We start from the raw sequence: 23,687 nt of genomic DNA, 5'->3' as shown, positions 1-23,687 counted from the left end.
TTTCCCCTCAAATATTTGAAGAACTGATATCAGTTAGAAATAATGCTCCAGTAATATCCAAATCAAATTGAGAATTAGAAATCAAAATACCAAAAAGTTCCTGGCTTTCTATTCCAGGGTTCAGAATGGCATAATTTATTTGAAAAACTACACATAATGTCTCACAGGCACACAGGGGACAATATATTGCACCTTTTAATGTTTAAAATAAATATTGTTGATTTGTTTTTAAACAATACCATATGAATAATGTCAGTACTATGTAATGGCAGATGACCTCATTGATATATACAATAGAACATAAAATCACTGGTATCAAATCCTGCATTACTTTTTAATTATATCAATTCTTGCCTACCATGTCTCTAGCATGACCTTAAGATCATTCCCATTTTTCTGCTAAATAAATATAACCAAAGTAGAGATTTTGTTCATTCACTGAGAATGCTTTTCACTGAATATTTCTGGAAGAAGCATGAGGCAATAATTGTTCTTGAAATAAGTGAAAAGTAATTTCAATAAAATGTACTGTGTCTTTTGTGTCTACAAGCTACAAAGCTAGAAACAGAATTTTAAGACACTGTGTTAAAATTCATGAGAGTCATTTGGATCTCACATTCAAGTGTGCAGGGTAGATAGTATGTCACACAGCTACACTCTGTCACATGTGGCAGCACTACCATATATCTGGGTCAAGTTGCTGGCCAGCCCTACCATTTGCAACACAGAAGAGAAATTGTAAATACATGAAAAGCCACTGAAAAACCTGTCACAAAGTCCATGCACTAAAGATCATGTACTTGACTCTGTAGGAGAGACCTTTTAGCACTAGATTAAAATTTAATCAGGCTTATTATATACATAATCCTTATACATTTGGTTTTAGATTTCTTAGATCCCAGCATATTTTTAAACAACATATTATAAGGAGAAGGTTGCAGAAACCAAACTCAATGACAGCCAAAGGGAGTAACAGAAAGGAAAGAGACTGGACAGTGATTCTGTTGCAGTTGCAATTGATGAATAATCCTCATATTCTGGTACCTAGGTCTTTAAAGAAAAGGTGAATGATGCCACTGCTGGGGTCTCATCTCTACATTTAACTTCAGCTTTTCTTTTTTCCCTTTTCTTCCATTCATCACTGTTTCTTCCAGTCTTTTCTCCTTTCATTTTCTTCTCTGAATGTCATATATCAGTTTATGGTCTTCATAGGTATTTCTTGGCCCTTAACGTTGGCCCTCAGGGATAGTGAGAATACTGAGCTCTGATGTAACCTATTCTCAAAAAAATAATCTAACTAATGAGATTGTGCAACACTCAATGATGATTTTCATATATTATGGACATTTTGTTGTTATTGTTCTTCTTAGTCCTTCCTTTAACACTGCCTTAAACTCTTAACTTTTTAATTTTTCTTTTCCTTTCCTAAGTTCTTTAAACTAATTTTCAGTCAAGGTTGTTAGCCATCCTCTAGATTCCTGGAAACCATTCTAAATTAGAAAATCTACTTCATTTTTCATCCCTGTCTTATTTTTCTGGACTAAATAACCCCAGTCTACTTTAGCCATTTTTCTATCTGTTTCTGAGGATACCATACTAAATATTTTCATATAATATATCCCACAGATGAATAGAAGACTGACCTTTTATAGTCTAAGCTAAGATATGGCTACTGCAGTAAATATTTGCATCTGATTCAGAAGATCTGTAGAAGAACTTAAACTAAATTTTAGCATAAATTCCTTTTTCTTTATCAGTGTGGTAGGGCTTTCTAATGTCATAAATGAGACTTCCTAATAAAGTACTAATAAGTTTTAGATGTCTTAGATGTTGCTTATAGTGCTGGTCTTCCTCCAGCTTGGTGGCAGGTCCAAACACTACATATGTTATCACTTCAGAGGTTCAGGGTGTCCTGATGGAACTTTATTTTTAATATTCATGGTAAACATTCAGCCAAACCTACTGTAGATTTATAATAGCACTGCTGATTCTGTTTCCAACAGAAATACCAGCAAAAGCCTATTTCCCAGTGTTCCTGGAGTAGACTTCATGGTAAAGTTTGCTGGGCTGGAATGAAAATCTGTTATCCATTGTGGCTTTTGTATTGGCTTTCCAAGTTAAAGCAATAATTTATTGACCTTTTTGTTACTGATTAATTATTTTGACAAATGAATTTTGCAGTGGATTTTGGAGTGAGTGCCCAGGTGAGCAGAACTAATGGGAGGAGAAATAGCTTCATTGGGACACCATACTGGATGGCACCTGAGGTGATTGACTGTGACGAGGACCCCAGACGCTCCTATGATTACAGAGTAAGTGTAAGGATTCAGATAGTAGGAATCAAATTTTGGAAAGGGCTTTTGACTTTTTATTTTAAATTATGAAATAAAAGAATAAAAAGCAGGCAGCTCCTTTTTATGATTCTTTTAATGTATTCTTTTTTATATCTTTATTGGGGTATCATTGCTTACAATGTTGTGTTAGCTTCTGCTGTATAACAAAATGAATCAGCTATATGTATACATATATCCCCATATCTGCTCCCTCTTGAGCCTCTCTCCCACCCTCCCTATCCCACCCCTCTAGGTCATCACAAAGCATCAAACTGATTTCCCTGTAAAAAGCAGGCAGCTCCTTTCACATAGACTCGAATAAGAAATGCTAGCCACTATTCCTATATGTGATTTAATGATGTGCATAAAAATAATATTTTCTAAGAATGTAGACAAAGTAGACCATTGGGAGTTATCCATATTTGAGGAAGAATGTCTAGTTCATCTTGCTTGCAACTTCTTGGTAAAAATATTATATTATGTGGCTTTATATGGAAGTTTAACTTCCAGGGACAGAGTGCTTTGTAAACTTAAAAATGAATAAATGTAAAGCCAATTATTAATCCCCACAGTAACTTAGCTCCAGAGAGAAAAAAATAATAATTTGATTACTCAGAGTAATGGAGAAAATCCTTGGCATGGTTCACCTCCAAACCACAGAAAATCAGTGGAATAGACAAATTAAGTAACAATTCATGCTATTTATTAAAATTTCCACTGAAGCTGCAATTTGGACAATATACATCTATGTACACATTTCAAAAAGCTGATGTGGAAAGAAAACTCTCCATTTGCTATAGACTGGAAAAACCACACTCACTCTCCACATCGTAACTCATCCAAACAATTCATTGTGGTTTCGTTGTGTGGAACCTAGGACTCGATACTTGAAGTTGATTAATTCAAGTTTCATCTCTTTTCCCTTTCCCTTAAATGCCCCCTGCTTGATCTGCAAGCAGACCTGCTGAGAGCTTAGTATAGCCCAGTACTATTAGGAGCTATGGAGACAATGGAAGCGCAATGTTCTTTAAGTGGCTTGCTATAAAAAATAATGTTTTATAGCTGTACAATTTTTGGCAGACTTCCAAGGACTTTCACCCATTTTAATTATATGTTTTTAAAATTTTAATCCCATGTAACTTAGAGAAAACTTAAACCATCACAACAACCCTTTGAAACTAAGACATCTATAAACAGGTGTTTTAACAATTCAGTTAACTTGCTTAGGAGTCATTAAGCCAAACAGTGCACCTCTAGCCCTGTGCCTTTTCCACATTCTAAAAAACAAAGTACAGTTAATAGTAGTGAAGGTCATTTCCTAGAGCCTCCTAGAATGTAATTTCCTAGAATTATAATAATTCTATCTTCAATGTACTATATTCAAGGAACTGCTGAAAGTGCTTATATATAGTATATCATTTAATACTTATGCTAGTTCTATGATGTGTATACCATTATCATCTCTACATAGGGTGAAATTGAGGTACAAAGAGTTAAATCATTTACCTAAGATCCGACTTCTTTACAGCTAGTAGTATGTGATAGGACTTCTTTACAACAAATTCCTTCTGTTATTTCAGTTAAGGTAACAATAGCAATACATCCAAGATGAATTTTCCTTACATTGAATCCCATCCCATGTCACCTGGTTGTGTAGTGCAGTACTGGCTGGTCACAAGGTCAAATAAGATCTTCCTATAACATCAGTCTATAATGAAGCCCCATTATAGAAAACCCATAAAATGGCTGTAGCATTGACATCGCCCCTCAGTCAAAGATTGTTTTGAGATTCTAAATACTATCAGTTTCCCATTTTTAAGTGACATTTTTTTGGTCATCGTTTCTTTTGCAGAGTGATGTGTGGTCCGTGGGAATCACTGCTATTGAAATGGCTGAAGGGGCTCCTCGTGAGTAAAAATATGTGTTGTTTGTTCAAAGTTAGGGAAAGATGTTGTACAAATCTGCCACTTGTACTAGCTGGCTTGTACTGGCCACAAAGTTGCCACACTATGTGCCAAACTATAAATGGTGGCCTTTTCCTGATTGCCAAATGCTGCAGTCAGAATGGCCAGATATGACTATAAGAAGAGTTTGTATTTTTCTCTCTTAAGATATCTTATTTTAGGATGATTGAGTGTTGTTTCAATTTAGCCTCAATAACATTTGGTCCTGATAGTCCTGACCAAACAGAATATAAAGACATTCAGTACATATTCACTGGTAGAATATTTAGGTTCCCAAACATTTACAGTTATACACTGCTACTACTTCAGACTGTGACAGTTGAGAAAATCCCCCACTAGTTCCTTTTAATTGAGCCAATCCTCAACAACATTGAGAAGTAAGTTTTTTGTTTTCCTTTGTAGTCAGTCTAGCTCATCATTGGTGCCTTCCTTGCTCCTGTCAGCCACTTCATTGCCCCTAATTGTTCAGAAGGCTCCATTTCCTCCTGTTTTCGCCTCCTTCCCATTATTTAAATGACTTGTCAGCATTCTGTTCTCTCAGGACACTGCTTTCTGATAGGAAAGTGAAAATAGAATGTGAACTTGTGTATGAATGATTAATAACCATCTAATGTATGACCCCATAAGCAGAGCATATTTGTTGTCCTCAATACCCAAATCCAAGGATATAAATAATAAATACATTCCTAGTATTGATGAGAAGTGAGAGAAATGCCTGGAGTGTGTGTGTCAGGGGGCAGGGGTTGGAATTGCTTTGTTTCTACCTCTCCAAGCAGATCTTGTAGGTTCCCATGTCCCTACATGCTTCATTTGCACAGTATCTACTATCTTAGCACTGTGTTTTAAGGCTAATGGGAGTAGCAATAGTGGTAACATAATTGTTAAGAATTCCTGGTGTCACTTGGAATATCACATATCATAGAACGGGCTTGGATTAAAGCTGAGCCAGATGTGGAGATCAGGTCACTGCTGCGCCTCTGCTAGTGCCCCCAAAACTACAAAGTACCTATATTGGGTGAGTTTTAAAATGATGGAAAAATGGTTTACTCCACATATATATAATTGAGATGAGACTGGGAGGGTGCATATTATTGCTCATTATCTCATGATTATTTCTCTTTATGAAACATGCTTAAATTATATTGAGCTCCTCCTCTCTTCCTCTTCCTCCTCCTCCTCCTCTCTTGCACTCTTTAAATACACATATTGTATTTCATGAGTATTGATGCATGTATTTGGTTAGGATGAATGACTGTATCAAGTAGTATATTATTTCTAGTGTCTTTCCAAAAAGACTAGCTTTCTACGTTTTGCAGATTTGTACTTTTTGATTCACCTTTTTTGGTTTCACTTTTTTATTCTAAAATATTAAATCATTGGAGAAAAGAGGGGTAATGAGCAACTCACAGAAGAAGTACAGAGAGGGAGCTTTTCACAGAATACACAAATGGCAACATTTTGCAAAAGATAGATGAGGACCAGGAGATTCTTAACTCACAGTAGAAAATAGGACCAGCATGACTGAACAAGTAGTCATTGGAATGGTGCAACTTTAGTCATGAACAACTTGAAATAGCCATACTGCTAAAACATTTGTCTTTCACCAGTCTCCTTTATTGCCTGGAGTATTAATTGTGGATGGAAATGGCTGTCATCCATTTAAATACAGAAATCCTTCAGGTTGTGATATTTATCATCTCAGAAAGGATGGCCTTCCAAAGTGACAGTTATGTGATAATTACATCTGAGGTCCAAATAACAAAATCCCCTTCTGCCTTTGGTGAGTCTCTTCCAGGGAAGTAAAAAGAAAGAGAGAATACCTTCTCACTAAAATGGTGTTGTAGGGACTCTCGGAAGAGAGAGAATCAGGACCCTTGCACATCAGGACTTTAAGTCCTTAGCTTCTGGATAGAAATTCAAACTTGATGTGTAGTCCTTTAAACCAAGGCCAGACCATTGCTAGTAGTTATTCAAACACCAGAATATCATAGGTCAATTAATATTGAATATGTGTAGTTCTTAGTTTCTTTGTTTTCTATAGAAAAGTGGATCGTTGACTGGAGAAGCAGGACTGGATTGACAGTTTACTCAAACTCTCCTTCCTTGTCAAGGATCTACACCAGCCAATTTACCTTAATCAGAACTGTATCTTTCCCTATGTTAGCATTCTCCTTGGTGTTGTAGAGATTCTTTTTAATACTATCAGACATGCCTTGTTTATAGTCCTACTTCTATTCCTTGTAATGTCCTTCCCTTACACCCCAGATCAATCTTTACCTGAGTGTCTTTACCCCTGTCCCATCAGGAGACCTATTTCTTCAGTATTCAGATGATTCCTTTGGATCTCAACATATTGTACGTGTTAAACCACATTATTTAAAATAATTCAAACTACACCCAGTTTAATGTTTCTAATCTATCAAGATATGCATTTTTAAAGTAGATTTACTACTTCAAAGGAGTGAGCCTCTAATGGTGAAAATGTAGGCAACATTAGGATATATGGGGTGAAGGGGACATTAACTGGAATTCCTAAAATTTGTCAATATAGGAAACCTCCACAATTGCTGTTTGACATAGTTCTTGTACCCACCCTATGCTTCATTCCTTTGTGAACTTCTCCTTTCCTTTAATGAAAACTTACCCAGCCTATGCCCTAACTCTTGACACTGAAGATGTTGTTAACTGAGATGCTCAGATGTTAATAAATGACAACTGCTTAATATTGTAAAAATTTACTTACAATATGTTTAAAGGACAGATTCTGGTGATTGATTGGACACAGTAAAGGAATGAAGAGAATCAAATATTATCTGGATGTTTTGAGCTGGGAGCTAATTTTGCCCTCAATTATATGCCTGCACCTTTTATTAATTTATACCCATGTAATTGAAACAAAAGTTTGACCTTTGAACAATTGCCTTTATATTACTCTAATGAAATTACCTTGGGGAGTTTCTTTCTACTACTATGAGAGGTCAGTTCGACATTGTAGTTTCTCTGGCGATGTATTTTGGGAGAGGAAGGATGCCTCTAAAGAGTCATTAATATCAAAATGTCCTCAGGTGAATGGCACACTTGTAGTGTTAGATGAAATTTACACTATGGCTTTCCTTTGGGGAATTATTGCACTGCCCGTTTTCTTTAATCAAAACACAAGAGGAAATAAGTGAAGTGAGACACATATTTAAACACTTACAGAAAATCCCAGAATTCCCAAGCCAATGAGGTAATGAATTTATATACCACATATTGGAATAGGCTTTTCTTTGTATGGCTGTGTGTCTAAAAAAAAAAGAGAATGAAAGTCTAGTAATTTGGCACAGAATTGAGGTGCCAGATAGTTAAAATCTTATAATATCAATAGCTAATATTTATTAAGTGCTTACTCTGTGCCAGACACTTTTATATGTAAGTTGCCATTTAATCCTCATAGCAACTCTTTGAAGGAATTCTTTATATATTTCCTGTTTTTAAGATGAAGAAACCAAGGCACAGAGAGGTTAAGTAATTTGCCCAAGGTCACAAAGGTAGAATTAGGATTTGAACACAGGTGATCTTACTCTAGAGGGTGTGTTCTTAATAGTTACTCTATCTACCTCTTTTCTAGGACTGTCAGCTTCCAAAACAGATTATTCTCCTCTTTTTAGACTACTAAATCATTGTTTGTATATTGTTGCACATAGTTATTAGTCTGGTTGACTTTTTCAACCTATAATTACATATTCCGATTTTACGACTGTAGATATCTGCAGTACCAAAACACAGAAGAGTGCTTGTCTCCACCTGTATTGTTTACTTCTCTAGATATAAATTATCAATCACGCATTTCAAAATTTTTATCTAGTGTAATTTATTGTTATTTGTCACACCTGGCAATAGTGAAGCTTTAGGATCTTATATAATGGACTGTTTGCGTTAAAATCAGCTCTCCTCTAACTACATTATTTTGTATCTATTCCTTAGTATCTATTCAACATGGTATGTGAAAGAACACTGAGAATCCCCTCTGGAATAAGAAGTGTGTTCTGTAGTTACCCTTCTTACTCATTCTAAGCTTATCTATTTTCCTTTGCAGCCCTGTGTAACCTTCAGCCTTTGGAAGCCCTATTCGTTATTTTGCGAGAATCTGCTCCCAAAGTCAAATCCAGTGGATGGTAAAGATGAAAGACTTAATCTCTTAAACACATTAACCTGACATTTTCATGTAGCAAATAATTTATTTGGTCAGTCCTGCTTCAACATCCTTATTGGACAATATTTCCTAAAAACCAATACCTTAAGTAAGGGGGTCTAAATGACTAATGTTCATTAAGAGCTAGCTAGCCAATCAGAAATAATACTCTCCGTAGTATATTGTGATGCCATTACTGTCCTGGCATTAGTGACATATTCAGTTATTTCTTCAGTAATGGGATGGACTAATGGAAGCCATTTGAGAAGTTTCTCACTGAGCCTGGATAGGCAGTCAGTGATTGTGATATATAGCCCAGTCATTTGACCCATTAAACTAAACATCCACAGACCTAGGAAAGAGGACTTGTTCTCTCAGTGTGCTACAGCCCAACTAAATTTGGGAATCTTTCTTCCTGAAGCTTTTTGATCTAGTACCTGAAGCTCTTCCTTGTTCTTAGTATTTATTGCTTTCCCTGGTAGAAGTGGTTACTATGATTTGATTGCAGACATTCTTCCTTGTGATTAAATTTAACCCTTCCCATAGATTCAGGCTTTCTGGTCACATCTGCTTCTGTGGGCCATTTTATAAGATTAATTAGTCATGGTACTATTAACACCCTTTTCATTACATTGGCACCTTTATAGCTTAAAGTGCATATAGTCAAGTGAAACACTCAGGCTTCAAAGTATGACTACTGTGGGATGACCAATCTAGTCTCATAGTCTACATAAATCACATCAACCACTTAATTGCCTTCACACCACTTGACTTTTTATCATGTACGTACTTCCGAACTCATTGAAGTTTCTACTATTATTTGGGTAGAAAATGCCATTGACTCTGGCCTCTTCAGATGTTTGAATGGCATTCCTGTGTAATGTATATTGTCAAGCTGCAGAATATTTGGCTATTGAAAAGACTATTAATAGCTAGAGACAACTCTCTTCAAAAATACAACCTTCAGAGTGGCATGTGGGTGGAGGTGGGTGGAGGTGTGGTAGGCCTGAGAATGCTCTTTTATCTCTTTGACTCATTTCTTTTAGGTCCCGCAAGTTCCATAATTTCATGGAAAAGTGCATGATAAAAAATTTCTTATTTCGTCCTACTTCTGCAAACATGCTTCATCACCCATTTGTTCAGAATATAAAAAATGAAGGACATGTTGTTGAGTCATTAAAGAAGCACCTTACTGGAATCATTAAAAAGAGACAGAAAAAAGGTAGAATATGTGAATCTTCATTTTACTGGAATAAATATTCAAATGAGAGCAAAATTTATTAATTTATTTTTTCAGGAGAAAAAAATTAAGAATTAGGTTGAAAGTAAAAATTCTGAGACCTCTAATATTTAGTTTTTCCACTAATATGCCATATGCATTTAATTCATTATCTCTTACCTGATCATATATATATACATAAGATTATAAATTTTTGTCAGTTACAACTGGCACGTGTTCACAATTACAAAGACTTTGAAGGCCTCCAGAAGAATTTTGTGATATGCCAATTTTATTTTAAGAAAACTCCTAACTGAAGAAATAAAATAAACAAAAGGTAGCAAAAGCTATATCTTATTGTTCTTTTTGGCTAATTAATATGTTAATTAACTCCAATGAGATAAATGGATTTGTAATTAACCATTTACTGACTACTAATTTTGAAGTAATATCAGTGTACCAGAGAAAGTTGATTTTATGTACGAATCTCCAACTTTAAGATGAAATTAAAGGAACACATTTATGCAAATAAAAGTAAGCTTCTAGATTTTAATGTCAAAAACGGCAGGATGAATCTTCATCAAACCCAGAGGAAATGACTTGGGCAGTTCTAATTTATAGGTTATATACCGTATTCCGCATTTAACTTAGGGCACCATAGGCAGGGTTGAGTGGTAATGGAATGGCAAAGGGGGAGCCTGAAAAAGATAGCAGGCATTCTCAGGTTCACTCTAAGATTGATTGCAGCGAGCTCCTTCCATCTACATAAGTATACATATCTTATTTTGGAGTGAGAAGCAGAAGGAATTAATTTATTTACCCATGGTGGAGACTTTATTGGACCAGCATCACAGAAGCAGACCAATCACAAATGGATACAGGAAGACCACACATCTAGTTGAGAATTCGCTAATTACCAGAGCTGCAAGATTTTCAAAATGTAACCTGAAGGAAAAGACACTATTATATGGAGATTACATGGAACATGTAAATATAGTTGTCCTAAACTCTTTTTTTTTTTAAGTCTTTATTGGAGTATCATTGCTTTACAATGTTCTGGTAGTTCCTTCTATATAACAAAGTGAATCAGCTATATGTATACTTATAGCCCCATATCCCCTCCCTCTGGCATCTCCCTCCCTCCCACCCTCCCTATCCCACCCCTCTAGGTGGTCATAAAGCACTGAGCTGATCTCCCTGTGCTATGTGGCTGCTTCCCACTACCTATCTAATTGACATTTGGTAGTGTAAATATGTCCATGCTATTCTCTCACTTCGCTCAGCTTACCCTTCCCCCTCCCTGTGTCCTCAAGTCCATTCTCTACATCTGCATCTTTATTCCTGTCCTGACCCTAGTTTCTTCAGACCTTTTTTTTTAGATTCCATATATATGTGTTAGCATACGATATTTGTTTTTCTCTTTCTGACTTACTTCACTCTGTAGGACAGTCTCTAGCTCCATCCACCTCACTACAAATAACTCAATTTCGTATTTTTTATGACTCAGTAATATCACATTGTATATATGTGCCACATCTTTATTAATTCATCTGTCGATGGACATTTAGGTTGTTTCCATGTCCTGGCTATTGTAAATAGAGCTGCAATGAACATTGTGGTCCATGACTCTTTTTGAATTATGGTTATCTCAGGGTATATGCCCAGTAGTGGAATTGCTGGGTCGTATGGTAGTGCTATTTTTAGATTTTTATGGAACTTCCATACTGTTCTCCATAGTGACTATATCAATTTACATGCCCACCAACAGTGCAAGAGTGTTCCATGCTGGTTTCCTCTCCAGCATTTATTGTTTGTAGATTTGTTGATGATGGGCATTCTGACCTGTGTGAGGTGATACTTCCCTGTAGTTTTGATTTGCATTTCTCTAATGATTAGTGATGTTGAGCATCCTTTCATGTGTTTGTTGGCAATCTGTATATCTTCTTTGGAGAAATGTCTATTTAGGTCTTCTGCCCATTTTTGGATTGGGTTTTTTGGGTTTTTTTATATTGAGCTGTATGAGCTGCCTGTATATTTTGGAGATTAATCCTTTGTCAGTTGCTTCATTTGCAAATATATTCTCCCATTCTGAGGGGTGCCTTTTCGTCTTGCTTATGGTTTCCTTTGTTGTGCAAGAGCTTTTACGTTTCATTAGGTCCCATTTGTTTATTTTTGTTTTTATTTCCATTTCCCTAGGAAGTGGGTCAAAAAGGATCTTGCTATGATTTATGTCATTGAATGTTCTGTCTGTTTTCCTCTAAGACTTTTATAGTGTCTGCCCTTACATTTAGGTCTTTAATCCGTTTTCAGTTTATTTTTGTGTATGGTGTTAGGGAGTGTTCTAATTTCATTCTTTTACATGTAGCTGTCCAGTTTTCCAACCACACTTACATAAGAGGCTGTATTTTCACCATTGTATATTCTTGCCTCCTTTATCAAACATAAGGTGACCATATGTGTGGGGATTTATCTCTGGGCTTTCTATACTGTTCCATTGATCTATATTTCTGTTTTTGTGCCAGTACTATACTGTCTTCATTACTGTAACTTTGTAATATAGTCTGAAGTCTGGGAGCCTGATTCCTCCAGCTCCGTTTTTCTTTCTCAAGATTGCTTTGGCTATTTGGGCTCTTTTTTGTTTCCATACAAATTGTGAACATTTTTGGTCTAGTTCTATGAAAAATGCCATTGGTAGTTTGATAGGGATTGCACTGAATCTGTAGATTGCTTTGGGTAGTATAGTTATTGTCAAAATGTTGATTCTTCCAATCCAAGAACATTGTATATCTCTCCATCTGTATCATCTTTAATTTCTTTCATCAGTGTCTTATAGTTTTCTGAATACAGGTCTTTTGTCTCCTTAGGTAGGTTTATTCCTAGATATTTTATTCTTTTTGTTGCAAAGGTAAATGGGAGTGTTTCCTTAATTTCTCTTTCAGATTTTTCATCATTAGTGTATAGGAATGCAAGAGATTTCTGGGCATTAATTTTGTATCCTGCTACTTTACCAAATTCATTGATTAGCTCTAGTAGTTTTCTGGTAGAGTCTTTAGCACTCTCTATGTATAGTATCATGTCATCTGCAAAGAGTAACAGCTTTACTTCTTTTCGAATTTGAATTCCTTTTACTTCTTTTCTTCTCTGATTGCTGTGGCTAAAACTTCCAAAACTATGTATGTTGAATAATAGTGGTGAGAGTGTGCAACCTTGTCTTTTTCCTGATCTTAGTGGAAATGGTTTCAGTTTTTCACCATTGAGAACAATGTTGGCTGTGGGTTTGTCATATATGGTATTTATTATGTTGAGCTAAGTTCCCTCTCTGAGTACTTTCTGTTGTATTTTTATCTTAAATGGGTGTTGAATTTTGTCGAAATCTCTTTTGCATCTATTGAGATGATCATATAGTTTTTATCCTTCAATTTTTTAATATGGTGTTTCACATTGATTGATTTGCATATATTGAAGAATCCTTGCATCCTGGGATAAACCCTACTTGATCATGGTGTATGATCCTTTTAATGTACTGTTGGATTCTGTTTGCTAGTATTTTGTTGAGGATTTTTGCATCTATGTTCATCAGTGATATTGGCCTGTAGTTTTCTTTCTTTGTGACGTCTTTGTCTGGTTTTGGTATGAGGGTGATGGTGGCCTCGTAGAATGAGTTTGGGAGGTTTCCTCCCTCTTCTATATTTTGGAAGAGTTTGAGAAAGATAGGTATTAGCTCTTCTCTAAATGTTTGATAGAATTCACCTTTGAAGCCATCTGGTCCTTGGCTTTTGTTTGTTGGAAGATATTTAATCACAGTTTCAATTCCAGTGCTTGTGATTGGTCTGTTAATATTTTCTATTTCTTCCTGGTTCAGGCTTGGGAGATTGTGCTTTTCTAAGAATTTTTCCATTTCTTCCAGGTTGTCCATTTTTTTTGGCATATAGTTGCTTATAGTAATCTCTCATGATCCTTTGTATTTCTGCAGTGTCTGTTGTTACTTCTCTGGTTTCATTTCTAATTCTGTTAATTTGAGTCTTCTCCCTTTTTTTCTTGATGAGTCTGGCTAGTGGTTTATCAATTTTGTTTGTCTTCTCAAATAACCAGCATTTAGTTTTATTGCTCTTTGCTATCATTTCCTTCATTTCTTTATCATTTACTTCTGATCTGATCTTTATGATTTCTTTCCTTCTGCTAACTTTGGCTTGTTTTTTGTTGTTGTTGTTCTTTCTGTAATTGCTTTTGGTGTAAGGTTAGGTCGTTTCTTTGAGATTTTTCTCATTTCTTGAGGTAGGTTTTTATTGCTATGAACTTCCCTCTTAGAACTGCTTTTGCTGCATCCCATAGGTTTTGGGTCAGTGTTTTTTCATTGTCATCTGTTTCTAGGTATTTTTTGATTTCCTCTTTGATATCTTCAGTGATCTCTTGGTTATTTAGTAGTGTATTGTTTAGCCTCCATGTGTTTGTATGTTTCACAGGTTTTATCCTGTAATGGATATCTAGTCTCATAGTGTTGTTGATGGAAAAGATACATGATAAGATTTCAATTTTCTTAAATTTACCAAGGCTTCATTTGTGACCCAAGATATGATCTATCCTGGAGAATGTTCCATGAGCACTTGAGAAGAAAGTGTATTCTGTTGTTTTTGGATGGAATGTCTTATAAATATCAATTAAGTCCATCTTGCCTAATGTATCATTTAAAGCTTGTGTTTCCTTATTTAGTTTCATTTTGGATGATCTGTCCATTGGTGAATGTGGGGTGTTAATGTCCCCTACTATGATTGTGTTACTGTTGATTTCCCCTTTTATGGCTATTAGCATTTGCCTTATGCATTGAGGTGCTCCTATGTTGGGTGCATAAATATTTACAATTCTTATATCTTCTTCTTGGATTGATCCCTTGATCATTATGTAGTTTCCTTCTTTGTCTCTTGTAATAGTCTTTATTTTAAAGTCTATTTCATGTGATATGAGAATTGATACTCCAGCTTCCTTTTGATTTCCATTTGCATGGAATATCTTTTTCCATCCCCTCATTTTCAGTCTATATGTGTCCCTGGGTCTGAAGTGGGTCTCTTGTAGACAGCATATGCACAGGTCTTGTTTTTGTATCCATTCAGCCAGTCTGTGTCTTTTGGTTGGATCGTTTAACCCATTTACAGTTAAGGTAATTATCAATATGTATGTTTCTATTAACATTTTCTTAATTGTTTTGGGTTTGTTATTGTAGGTGTTTTCCTTCTCTTGTGTTTCCTCCCTAGAGAAGTTCCTTGAGCATTTGTTGTAAAGCTGGTTTTGTGGTGCTGAATTCTCTTACCTTTTGCTTATCTGTAAAGGTTTTAATTTCCTGTTGAATCTGAATGAGATCCTTGCTGGGTAGAGTAATCTTGGTTGTAGGTTTTTCCCTTTCATCACTTTAAATATGTCCTGCCCCTCCTTTTGGGCTTGTAGAGTTTCTGCAGAAAGATCAGATGTTAACCATATGGAGATTCCCTTGTATGTTATTTGTTGCTTTACCCTTGCTGCTTTTAATATTTTTTGTATTTAATTTTTGATAGTTTGATTAATATGTGTCTCACCATGTTTCACCTTGGATTTATCCTGTATGGGACTCTCTGTGCTTGTGGACTTGATTGACTATTTTCTTTCTCATATTAGGGAAGTTTTCAAGTATAATCTCTTCAAATATTTTCTCAGTGTCTTTTTTTCTCTCTTCTTCTTTTGAGACCCCTATAATTCAAATGTTGGTGCGTGTAATGTTGTCCCAGAAGTCTCTGAGACTGTCCTCAATTCTTTTCATTCTTTTTCTTTATCCTGCTCTGCAGTAGTTATTTCCACTATTTTATCTTTCAGGTCACTTATCCATTCTTCTGCCTCAGTTTTTCTGCTATTGATTCCTTCTAAAAAATTTTTAACTTCATTTATTGTGTTGTTCATCACTGTTTGCTCTTTAGTTCTTCTAGGTCCTTGTTAAACGTTTCTTGTATATTTTATTTCCAAGATTTTGGATCATCTTTACTGTCTTTACTCTGAATTCTTTTTCAGGTAGACCGCCTATTTCCTCTTCATTTGTTTGGTCTGGTGGGTTTTTACCTTGCTCCTTCATCTGCTGTGTATTTCTCTGTCTTTTCATTTTGCCCAACTTACTGTGTTTGGGGTCTCCTTTTCACAGGCTAGAGGTTCATAGTTCCCATTGCTTTTGGTGTCTGCCCCCAGTGGGTAAGGTTGGTTCAGTGGGTTGTGTAGGCTTCCTGGTGGAGGGGACTGGTGCCTCTGTTCTGGTGGATGAGTCTGGATCTTGTCTTTCAGGTGGGCAAGGCCACGTCTGATGGTGTGTTTGGGGATGTCTGTGAACTTATTATGTTTTTAGGCAGCCTCTCTGCTAATGGCTGGGGTTGTGTTGCTGTCTTGCTAGTTGTTTTGCATGGGGCGTCCAGCACTGGAGCTTGCTGTCTGTTGGGTGGAGCTGGGTCTTAGCGTTGAGATAGAGATCTCTGGGAGAGCTTTCGCTGATTGATATTACATGGGACCGGGAGGTCTCTGGTGGTCCAATGTCCTGAACTCAGCTCTCCCACTCAGAGACGCAGGCCTGACACCAGGCTGGAGCACCAATACCCTGTCAGCCACACGGAATTATCAAGATAGTGGTCCTTGGCAAGTGAAACTACAAGATAGGAGGCTCGTGCTATGCCTGGTCCTGCTGAGCAATTTTCAGACTTCTGCTCATTTTGGCAACAGGGTGACTGGTTCAGTGACATGAGGCAGGACGGGTCCATGGGGCTAGTGGTGCTCAGCCAGTGCACAGCCTGAGGGGTCCGGTCGAAGCCCTCAGGGAAGGCCAACAGTGACCAGGACTCCTGCCTCCCGCAGCTGCAGCCTCTTTGGGATCTCCCTCCTGTTGTCAAGTATCTCTCCCTCCTGCTTTGGCAGCTGTGCCTTTACCCTGAGCTTCTTCATGAGGCTAGCACTCCCTGAGGCAATGCATGAAAAGTGGGAGCCGTATCCCTAAACTCTTTAATATAGGAAATTCAAAAGAAAAGTCTTTTATTTTTAAGCTTCTATATTTCAGGACTGCACAACTGACAGGAAAGATGCCAAACATTTTCAGTGTGCCAAGTGTAAAACCCAGAATTTAGATTTTTACCTTCTCATTGAAAGGACCAAAATAGGTGTGGGCCCAAGCCATAAAGTCCTTAAATTCAGAGTACACACCTGTAAGCGATACTCACCAACCATCTAGTTTCTCTTGGCCCTTTCTCTTTTTACCTTCCTCAATTTTTCCTTTTTAGAATTGCAGCAATCTGATTGCTAAATATTTTTTCCTATGCTGAGAGAAATTAGCCTCTATGGAATAGCTGCACCATGCTGCAGAAATAGGCCTAGGAACAAGGATATTGTCTACATCACCAACTAGGTGTTTTGTGAAGGGTTACAGTCCTCTTGTCCTTATAAATTCACTCAGTTTCCTGAGAAGTAAAGGGTGGACATTGACTAAGGTGGATTATCTTAATCTCTGTTGATTGTTAAGCATTTTTTTTCTCTTTCATAAAAAGGAATACCTCTGATCTTTGAAAGAGAAGAAGCTATTGAGGAGCAGTATACCATGAGAAGATTCAGGTGCGTTAGACAAATTGCATATATAATTTGATGTTAGCAATTCATGTAAGACAGTTGATTCCATACTGTTGTATGTGACTCAGAAAACTTAATCCTTTCTGATAAAATGAAAACAGATCTGTGTTTGCAAGAGATATTTGAGTGGAAAAGTTGAGGAAAAGTTTTTATTACTACCCAGAGTCCTTAATTTCTGGTAATAAAATGATCAAGTATATTATCAGACCATTAGTACTGAATATATTAGTAATGCAAAGACTTTCAGACATTACAGGAATGATTCAAGAAAGATTTACTGAAAATACCTTTATTGCAGAAAATGCTCATCTTTTAAAATAAAAGCATTTCCCCTGAATGACTTCACTCTATTGACAACTCTAATTGTGCAGCAGTCATTTGTATGTTTATTTCTAGGGGACCTTCTTGTACTCATGAGCTTCTGAGATTGCCTACCAGCAGTAGATGCAGACCACTTAGAGTCCTGCATGGAGAACCCTCTCAGCCAAGGTGGTTACCTGATAGAGAAGAGCCACAGGTTCAGGCCCTTCAGCATCTCCAGGGAGCAGCCAGGGTGTTCATGCCACTACAGGGTCATGACAGTGCACCTAGGCCTCTACAGGGGCAAGCCCAGGCACCTCAGCGACTACAGGGGGCAGCTCGGGTGTTCATGCCACTACAGGCTCAGGTTAAGGCTAAGGCATCTAGGCCCCTACAGATGCAGATGAAGGCACCTCCACGACTACGGAGGACAGCCTGGATGCTTATGCCACTACAGGCTCAGGTTAAGGCCCCTAGGCCTCTACAGGTACAGGTCCAGGTACCCAAAGAGCAGCAGGCTCAAGCCCAGCCCCAGGCCTCAGGAGAACCGCAGGATCTGGACCAGGTACCAGAGGAATTTCAAGGGCAAGATCAGGTACCTGAACAACAGCAAAGGCAGGGCCAGGTCCCTGAACAACAGCAGAGACAGAACCAGGTACCTGAACAGCAGCTGCAGCAGAACGGGGCTCCAGAGCAGCCAGAGGTAGAGGACCAGGCTGCTGAGCCTACACAGGCAGAGACAGAGGCAGAGGAACCTGAGTCATTACGAGTACATGCCCAGGTATTCCTGCCCCTACTGTCACAGAACCACCACGTGCTGTTGCCACTACATTTGGATACTCAGGTTCTCATTCCAGTAGAGGGGCAAAATGAAAGGTCACCTGAAGCACAGGCCTGGGCACTAGAGCCCACGCAGGCAGTTGGTTCTGTTCAAGCACTGATAGAGGGACTATCAAGAGACTTACTTCGAGCACCAAACTCACATAACTCAAAGCCACTTGGTCTACTGCAAACCCTGATGGAAAACCTGTCATCAGACGTGTTTTACTCTCAACCAGAACAAGCACGGAAGAAAAAATCAAAAGTTTCTAGTCTAAGGCAGGCATTGGCAAAAAGACTATCACCAAAGAGGTTCCGGGCAAAGTTGTCACGCAGACCTGAAGAGTTTGAGCTATCAGATTTAGAAGCCCATAGGCAAAGGCGCCAACGCAGATGGGAGGATATCTTTAATCAGCATGAGGAAGAATTGAGACAAGTTGCAAATGTAAGAGTTTCTGATATTTTTCCTAAGTCAAATATGTAGAGAAAATATGCTAGTTCATACTCAAGTGTTCCCTCTGTAAAAACCAAATGAAATAAATATTCCTTGTGTCCCAGAGAAGATTAACTAAATAATTTGTGCTTCAAATAAATTATCCTGAAATTTCCAGATAATTGTGACTAAATTTGAGAAAGAAAAATTTGCTTGAATGACCCAGGTAATTGCTTAATATCTCTGTAGAGATATAGCTTTAATTATTAGTTAAATTTCTACCTATTATTCCCTTAACCAATAAAGGGACATCATATGCACATTTAAAGTTACTATAGTGGATCTTTAAAAATTACTTTCATAGGTTAAAATTTCAAATATAACTCATTAAAAATAAACACAAAAACAAATTTTGTTTTGTTCCTCCAACCTCTAAGTTTATTTTGCTCTTCCTTCCCATAGACTGTTGAATGTATTATTTAAGAGAATTGCACTAGCTTTTGTACATCAGGATGTTAAAGGTCAAACTGAGAAGGAAAAGCATTTTCTAAAACATTTTGTACATGGTTACCATAAGTATGATTTGTCTCACTTATTTTTCACTCATTTTACATAATTGATGAAGTACCTTCATAGAACATGACACACGTTACAAATTCATCTCTGCACTCTTTTGAAATGTGGGGTGCAATATGTTAATCTCTTTATCTTATTTTGGTTTAGTCAACAAAACTTCATTCTTTCAAAATTCTCTAGTATAAATGGTATAATTGGGCTGGAGTTGATGGATACAATCTGGCAAATCTAATCTGATCCTGAAGGGTTTGTGGGTTTTGTAAGCAAATTATAGAGGTCAAAAAGACCAGGAGAGCAGTTGTTTCCTAATACTTCATAGCATCCATTTACATAAAAGGAATCATTGTGAAGATCCTAAATTAAACCCTGGTATCAACATCCATTTACGTAATAATAATTAATGTAGTTATTACAAATGAACCTTGTCTGAACGTCTGAATAAGGGAGACTTTTAGTTTTTGTCCATTGAGTTAATTGAGCAAATACTATTTCCCTGACATGTTTAACATGAGAAAAGGTAAAAGCAACAAGAAAAGAAAGGCCCAAAAGGGGAAATGAATGTCTAGTCCCCCAAAAAACAGGAAGATAAGAAGCAAAAGAAACCAAATAGAGAAAGGGTGGCATGAGTCTAGAATGCTGATATTTGCCTGACATTAAGACATCTAAAATGCTAATGACTATTCCCAATGAGGCTTAGTAACAGTTGGATCTAATGGGCTTTGCATTTTTTAAAAAGACTTTTATGCATTTCAGCAAAACTCATAGTATTAGTAGCATGACCCATAGTTATTGGCATTCAGTGTTTTAAATATTTCTGTGAGAAGCCATTCTAAAATGGAATAAAAAGTCACTAAATAATAGTTACTAATCCCATGACCCTAGGATCTTGTATAGGCATTCCTGCCTTTATGTGTAACTCTTAAAGAAAACATAAAGAAAAAGAAAATTATTGATGTTCTAGTCAAAGTCATAGGTCTTTTGAAATACCTGAAAATTTATTAGAGTTTAAAGACATATGTGAGTGCTTCAACTCACTAGAAGGAAAGAAAACACATTCCCATTATTCTCTTTGAGTTGAAGAAATATCAGTTGGCTTAAATGGGAAAATGGAAACTTTCCTAAACTACTAGGATTCAATCAAGAAGAAATATTTGCACTGCTGTGTTGCAGATCTTCCACTGCACAGGAGGACCAAACTTTGTAGCTATAACCACTTATTAAATTTGACAGTTTGGAGCTATGAGTTAAGTTTTAGACCAGAGATTTTTAACCTGGGTCTAATAGGTGAGTTGCAGGTGGCCAGTGATCTCCCCGAAAATACTTGCAGAGATATGTGTCTATCTGTATGCAGTTTTCTACAGAGAATCTGTAGCATTACTCAGATTCTGAAAGGGATCCAGGACCAAAAACTATTAGAAACTACAGGCTTAAATCAATTTGAATATTTGAAAATTACTTTTTTAATTGAACATTAAGATTATGGGAATTGCTCGTATTATTTACAGTTTAGCAAGTAAAATATTTATTTTCCTTTTTGTTTCAAGGAAAAGGAAGATGAATCATCAGATAATGATGAAGTATTTCATTCGATTCAGGCTGAAGTCCAAATAGAACCATTGCAGCCATACATTCCAAATCCTAAAGAAAATGAGGTAAGTTTCTCTATATGAGTTGCTGTGACACTAATAAGTGCCTGAAACAGTGTTTCTTAAACATTTTGGTCTCAGGATGTCTTTATACTCTTAAACATTGAAGACCCCAAAAAGCTTTTGCTTAGTTGGATTGTGTCATTCAATGTATGATGTATTATAAATTAAAACAAAAAAATTAAAATATTTATTACTTCATTTAAAAAGTAAGAAAACTATTAGATGTTAATATAAGAAACAAATTTTAATGAAAATAACCATTTTCCATCTTGCTTATGGAAAACATCTGGATTCTCATATCTGCTTCTGCATTCAGTCTGTTGCCATATGTTATTTAGGTTGAAGTATATGAGTAAAAGCTGACTTCTCACATATAGGTGGTTGGAAAAAGAGAATTTCCATAGATTTTTCGGATAATTGTGGATATTCTTTGAAATACACCACAACTAGAGAAGTGGCGTCCAAAACCATATCAGTGAAATTTTGAATATTCAGTAATATTAAAATCCATAAGTCTGTTGTGTGCTGTGAATAGATGTTTTACTCATACACAATTTTGTATCTTCGTGCATTGGTCAGTTGGAAAATATTGGTTCACTGTATATGTAGATCTTTCCAAATATTTACACGTTTTATTTTACACCAAAAAATGACATTTGTTAATATCATCAATTTCATCATAAAAATTGTTGAGTATTGATAAGCTGTCAAATGCACAGTGATAGATGAGTTTAAAATTCTAATATTCAATTGAAATCTCAATTTTATCATTACTAACAACAACATCGGTTGCTTTATCCTTGAATTAATAGGCTTACTTTGTTGATTTTAAATAAAATGCCTGCCAGATACCCAAGTTGAATAACTACAGTTTGTCTCATCAGTCATTCTTCTAAGTAAAAATATTGCCCATGAAAAATTCAGTAGTTCAGCTTGTAACACAATCACACATACATTTTCCCTTGATCATTTCTGTTCTGAGATGTAGTTTACGACAGGGTCTGGGTCATTTAATCTGTCACTTATTTTCTTAGATTTATGGGAATAATCAAGTCAGTCCTGGTGTCCAGGCTGACTTTTGTTTTCACTAGTATATTAATAGATATTTAGCACATGGTATTGGTAAGGAATAAGTAGCAGTTTCAGTTCCTGTGTGGACAAGATAGTGTCATTATAGACAGCATTCCTTACACCTAGCTATCTAAAACATTTTTGGTCACTAAGGACAGATAGGTTGATGGATGAAGAACTCAGAAATTCTTGCCTTACTCATAATGAGTCATGAGTCTCATTGCTGTTCTTAATTAGGACAAGGGCCCAAGATCACTATATTTCCTCTTTCAAGATGCTTCACAGTAGTCCATTATGATGTATGTCATGGACAATCATCCTTCTTATTTTTTATTTTTTTAATTTTATGTTATTTATTTATGTTTTATACAGCAGGTGCTTACTAGTTATCTATTTTATACATATTAGAGTATATATGTCAATCTCAATATCTGAATTCATCCCACCACCACCCCGCCCCCCTTGCTTTCTCCACTTGGTGTGCATATGTTTGTTCTCTACATCTCTATCTCTATTTCTACCTTGCAATCCGGTGCATCTGTACCATTTTAATACATTCCACATAAATGCGTTAATATGCGATACTTGTTTTTCTCTTTCTGACTTACTTTACTCTGTATGACAGTCTCTAGGTCCATCCACATCTGTACAAATGACCCAGTCTTGTTCCTTTCTATGACTAATATTCCATTTTAAATATGTACCACTTCTTCTTTAACCATTTGTCTGTCGATGGGCAATTAGGTTGCTGCCATGACCTGGCTATTGTAAATAGTGCTGCAATGAACATTGGGGTGCAGGTGACTTATTTTTTATATATTTTTATGTGTTTAATTCCATACCTGTACAAATACACACACAGAATGGCATGATAGATTTTTTTAAAACATTCTTTACATGCAGCTGTACATATTTTTTAACATCTTTATTGGAGTATAATTGCTTTACAATGGTGTGTTAGTTTCTGCTGTATAACAAAGTGAATCAGCTATACATAAACATATATCCACATATCTCCTCCCTCTTGCATCTCCCTCCAACCCTCCATATCCCACCCCTCTAGGGGGACAAAAACACCAAGCTGATCTCCATATGCTATGTGACTGATTCCCACTAGCTATCTATTTTATATTTGGTAGTGTATATATGTCCATGCCACTCACTCACATCTTCCCAGCTTACTGTTCCCTCTTCCCCATGTCCTCAAGTCCATTCTCTACATCTGCCTCTTATTCCTGTCCTGCCCCTAGGTTCCTCAGAACCATTTTTTTTTTTTTAGATTCTATATATATGTGTTAGCATACAGTATTTATTTCTATCTTTCGGACTTATTTCACTCTGTATGACAGTCTCTAGGTCCATCCACCTCACTACAAATAAATCAGTTTCATTTCTTTTTATACCTGTGTAATATTCCATTGTATACATATGCCACATCTTCTTTATCTATTCATCTGTCGATGGACCCTTAGGTTGTTTCCCTGTCCTGCCTATTGTAAATAGAGCTGCAATGACCATTGTGGTCCATG

General features: G+C 36.5%; 1 protein-coding gene across 4 annotated transcripts in view; it reads left to right on the top strand.

The window, feature by feature from the left end:
- The window catches only part of NRK (Nik related kinase), a 140,424-nt gene that overhangs the window by 77,091 nt on the left and 39,646 nt on the right, over window positions 1–23,687 (top strand). For all 4 annotated transcript variants that reach the window (XM_067024262.1, XM_067024261.1, XM_067024260.1 and 1 more), the window contains exons 8-14: window positions 2,182–2,312; window positions 4,186–4,240; window positions 8,376–8,454; window positions 9,518–9,693; window positions 17,232–17,295; window positions 17,707–18,874; window positions 20,983–21,090. In XM_067024262.1, coding sequence (XP_066880363.1) covers window positions 2,182–2,312; window positions 4,186–4,240; window positions 8,376–8,454; window positions 9,518–9,693; window positions 17,232–17,295; window positions 17,707–18,874; window positions 20,983–21,090 — 1,781 coding nt within the window. The remainder of the gene's footprint in view (window positions 1–2,181; window positions 2,313–4,185; window positions 4,241–8,375; window positions 8,455–9,517; window positions 9,694–17,231; window positions 17,296–17,706; window positions 18,875–20,982; window positions 21,091–23,687) is intronic.

The sequence above is a fragment of the Kogia breviceps genome, chromosome X (assembly GCF_026419965.1).
Source record: "Kogia breviceps isolate mKogBre1 chromosome X, mKogBre1 haplotype 1, whole genome shotgun sequence".
Classification (NCBI taxonomy): domain Eukaryota; kingdom Metazoa; phylum Chordata; class Mammalia; order Artiodactyla; family Physeteridae; genus Kogia; species Kogia breviceps.
Note: the sequence above shows the minus strand (reverse complement) of the source record. Positions and strands in the feature narration are given on the sequence as shown.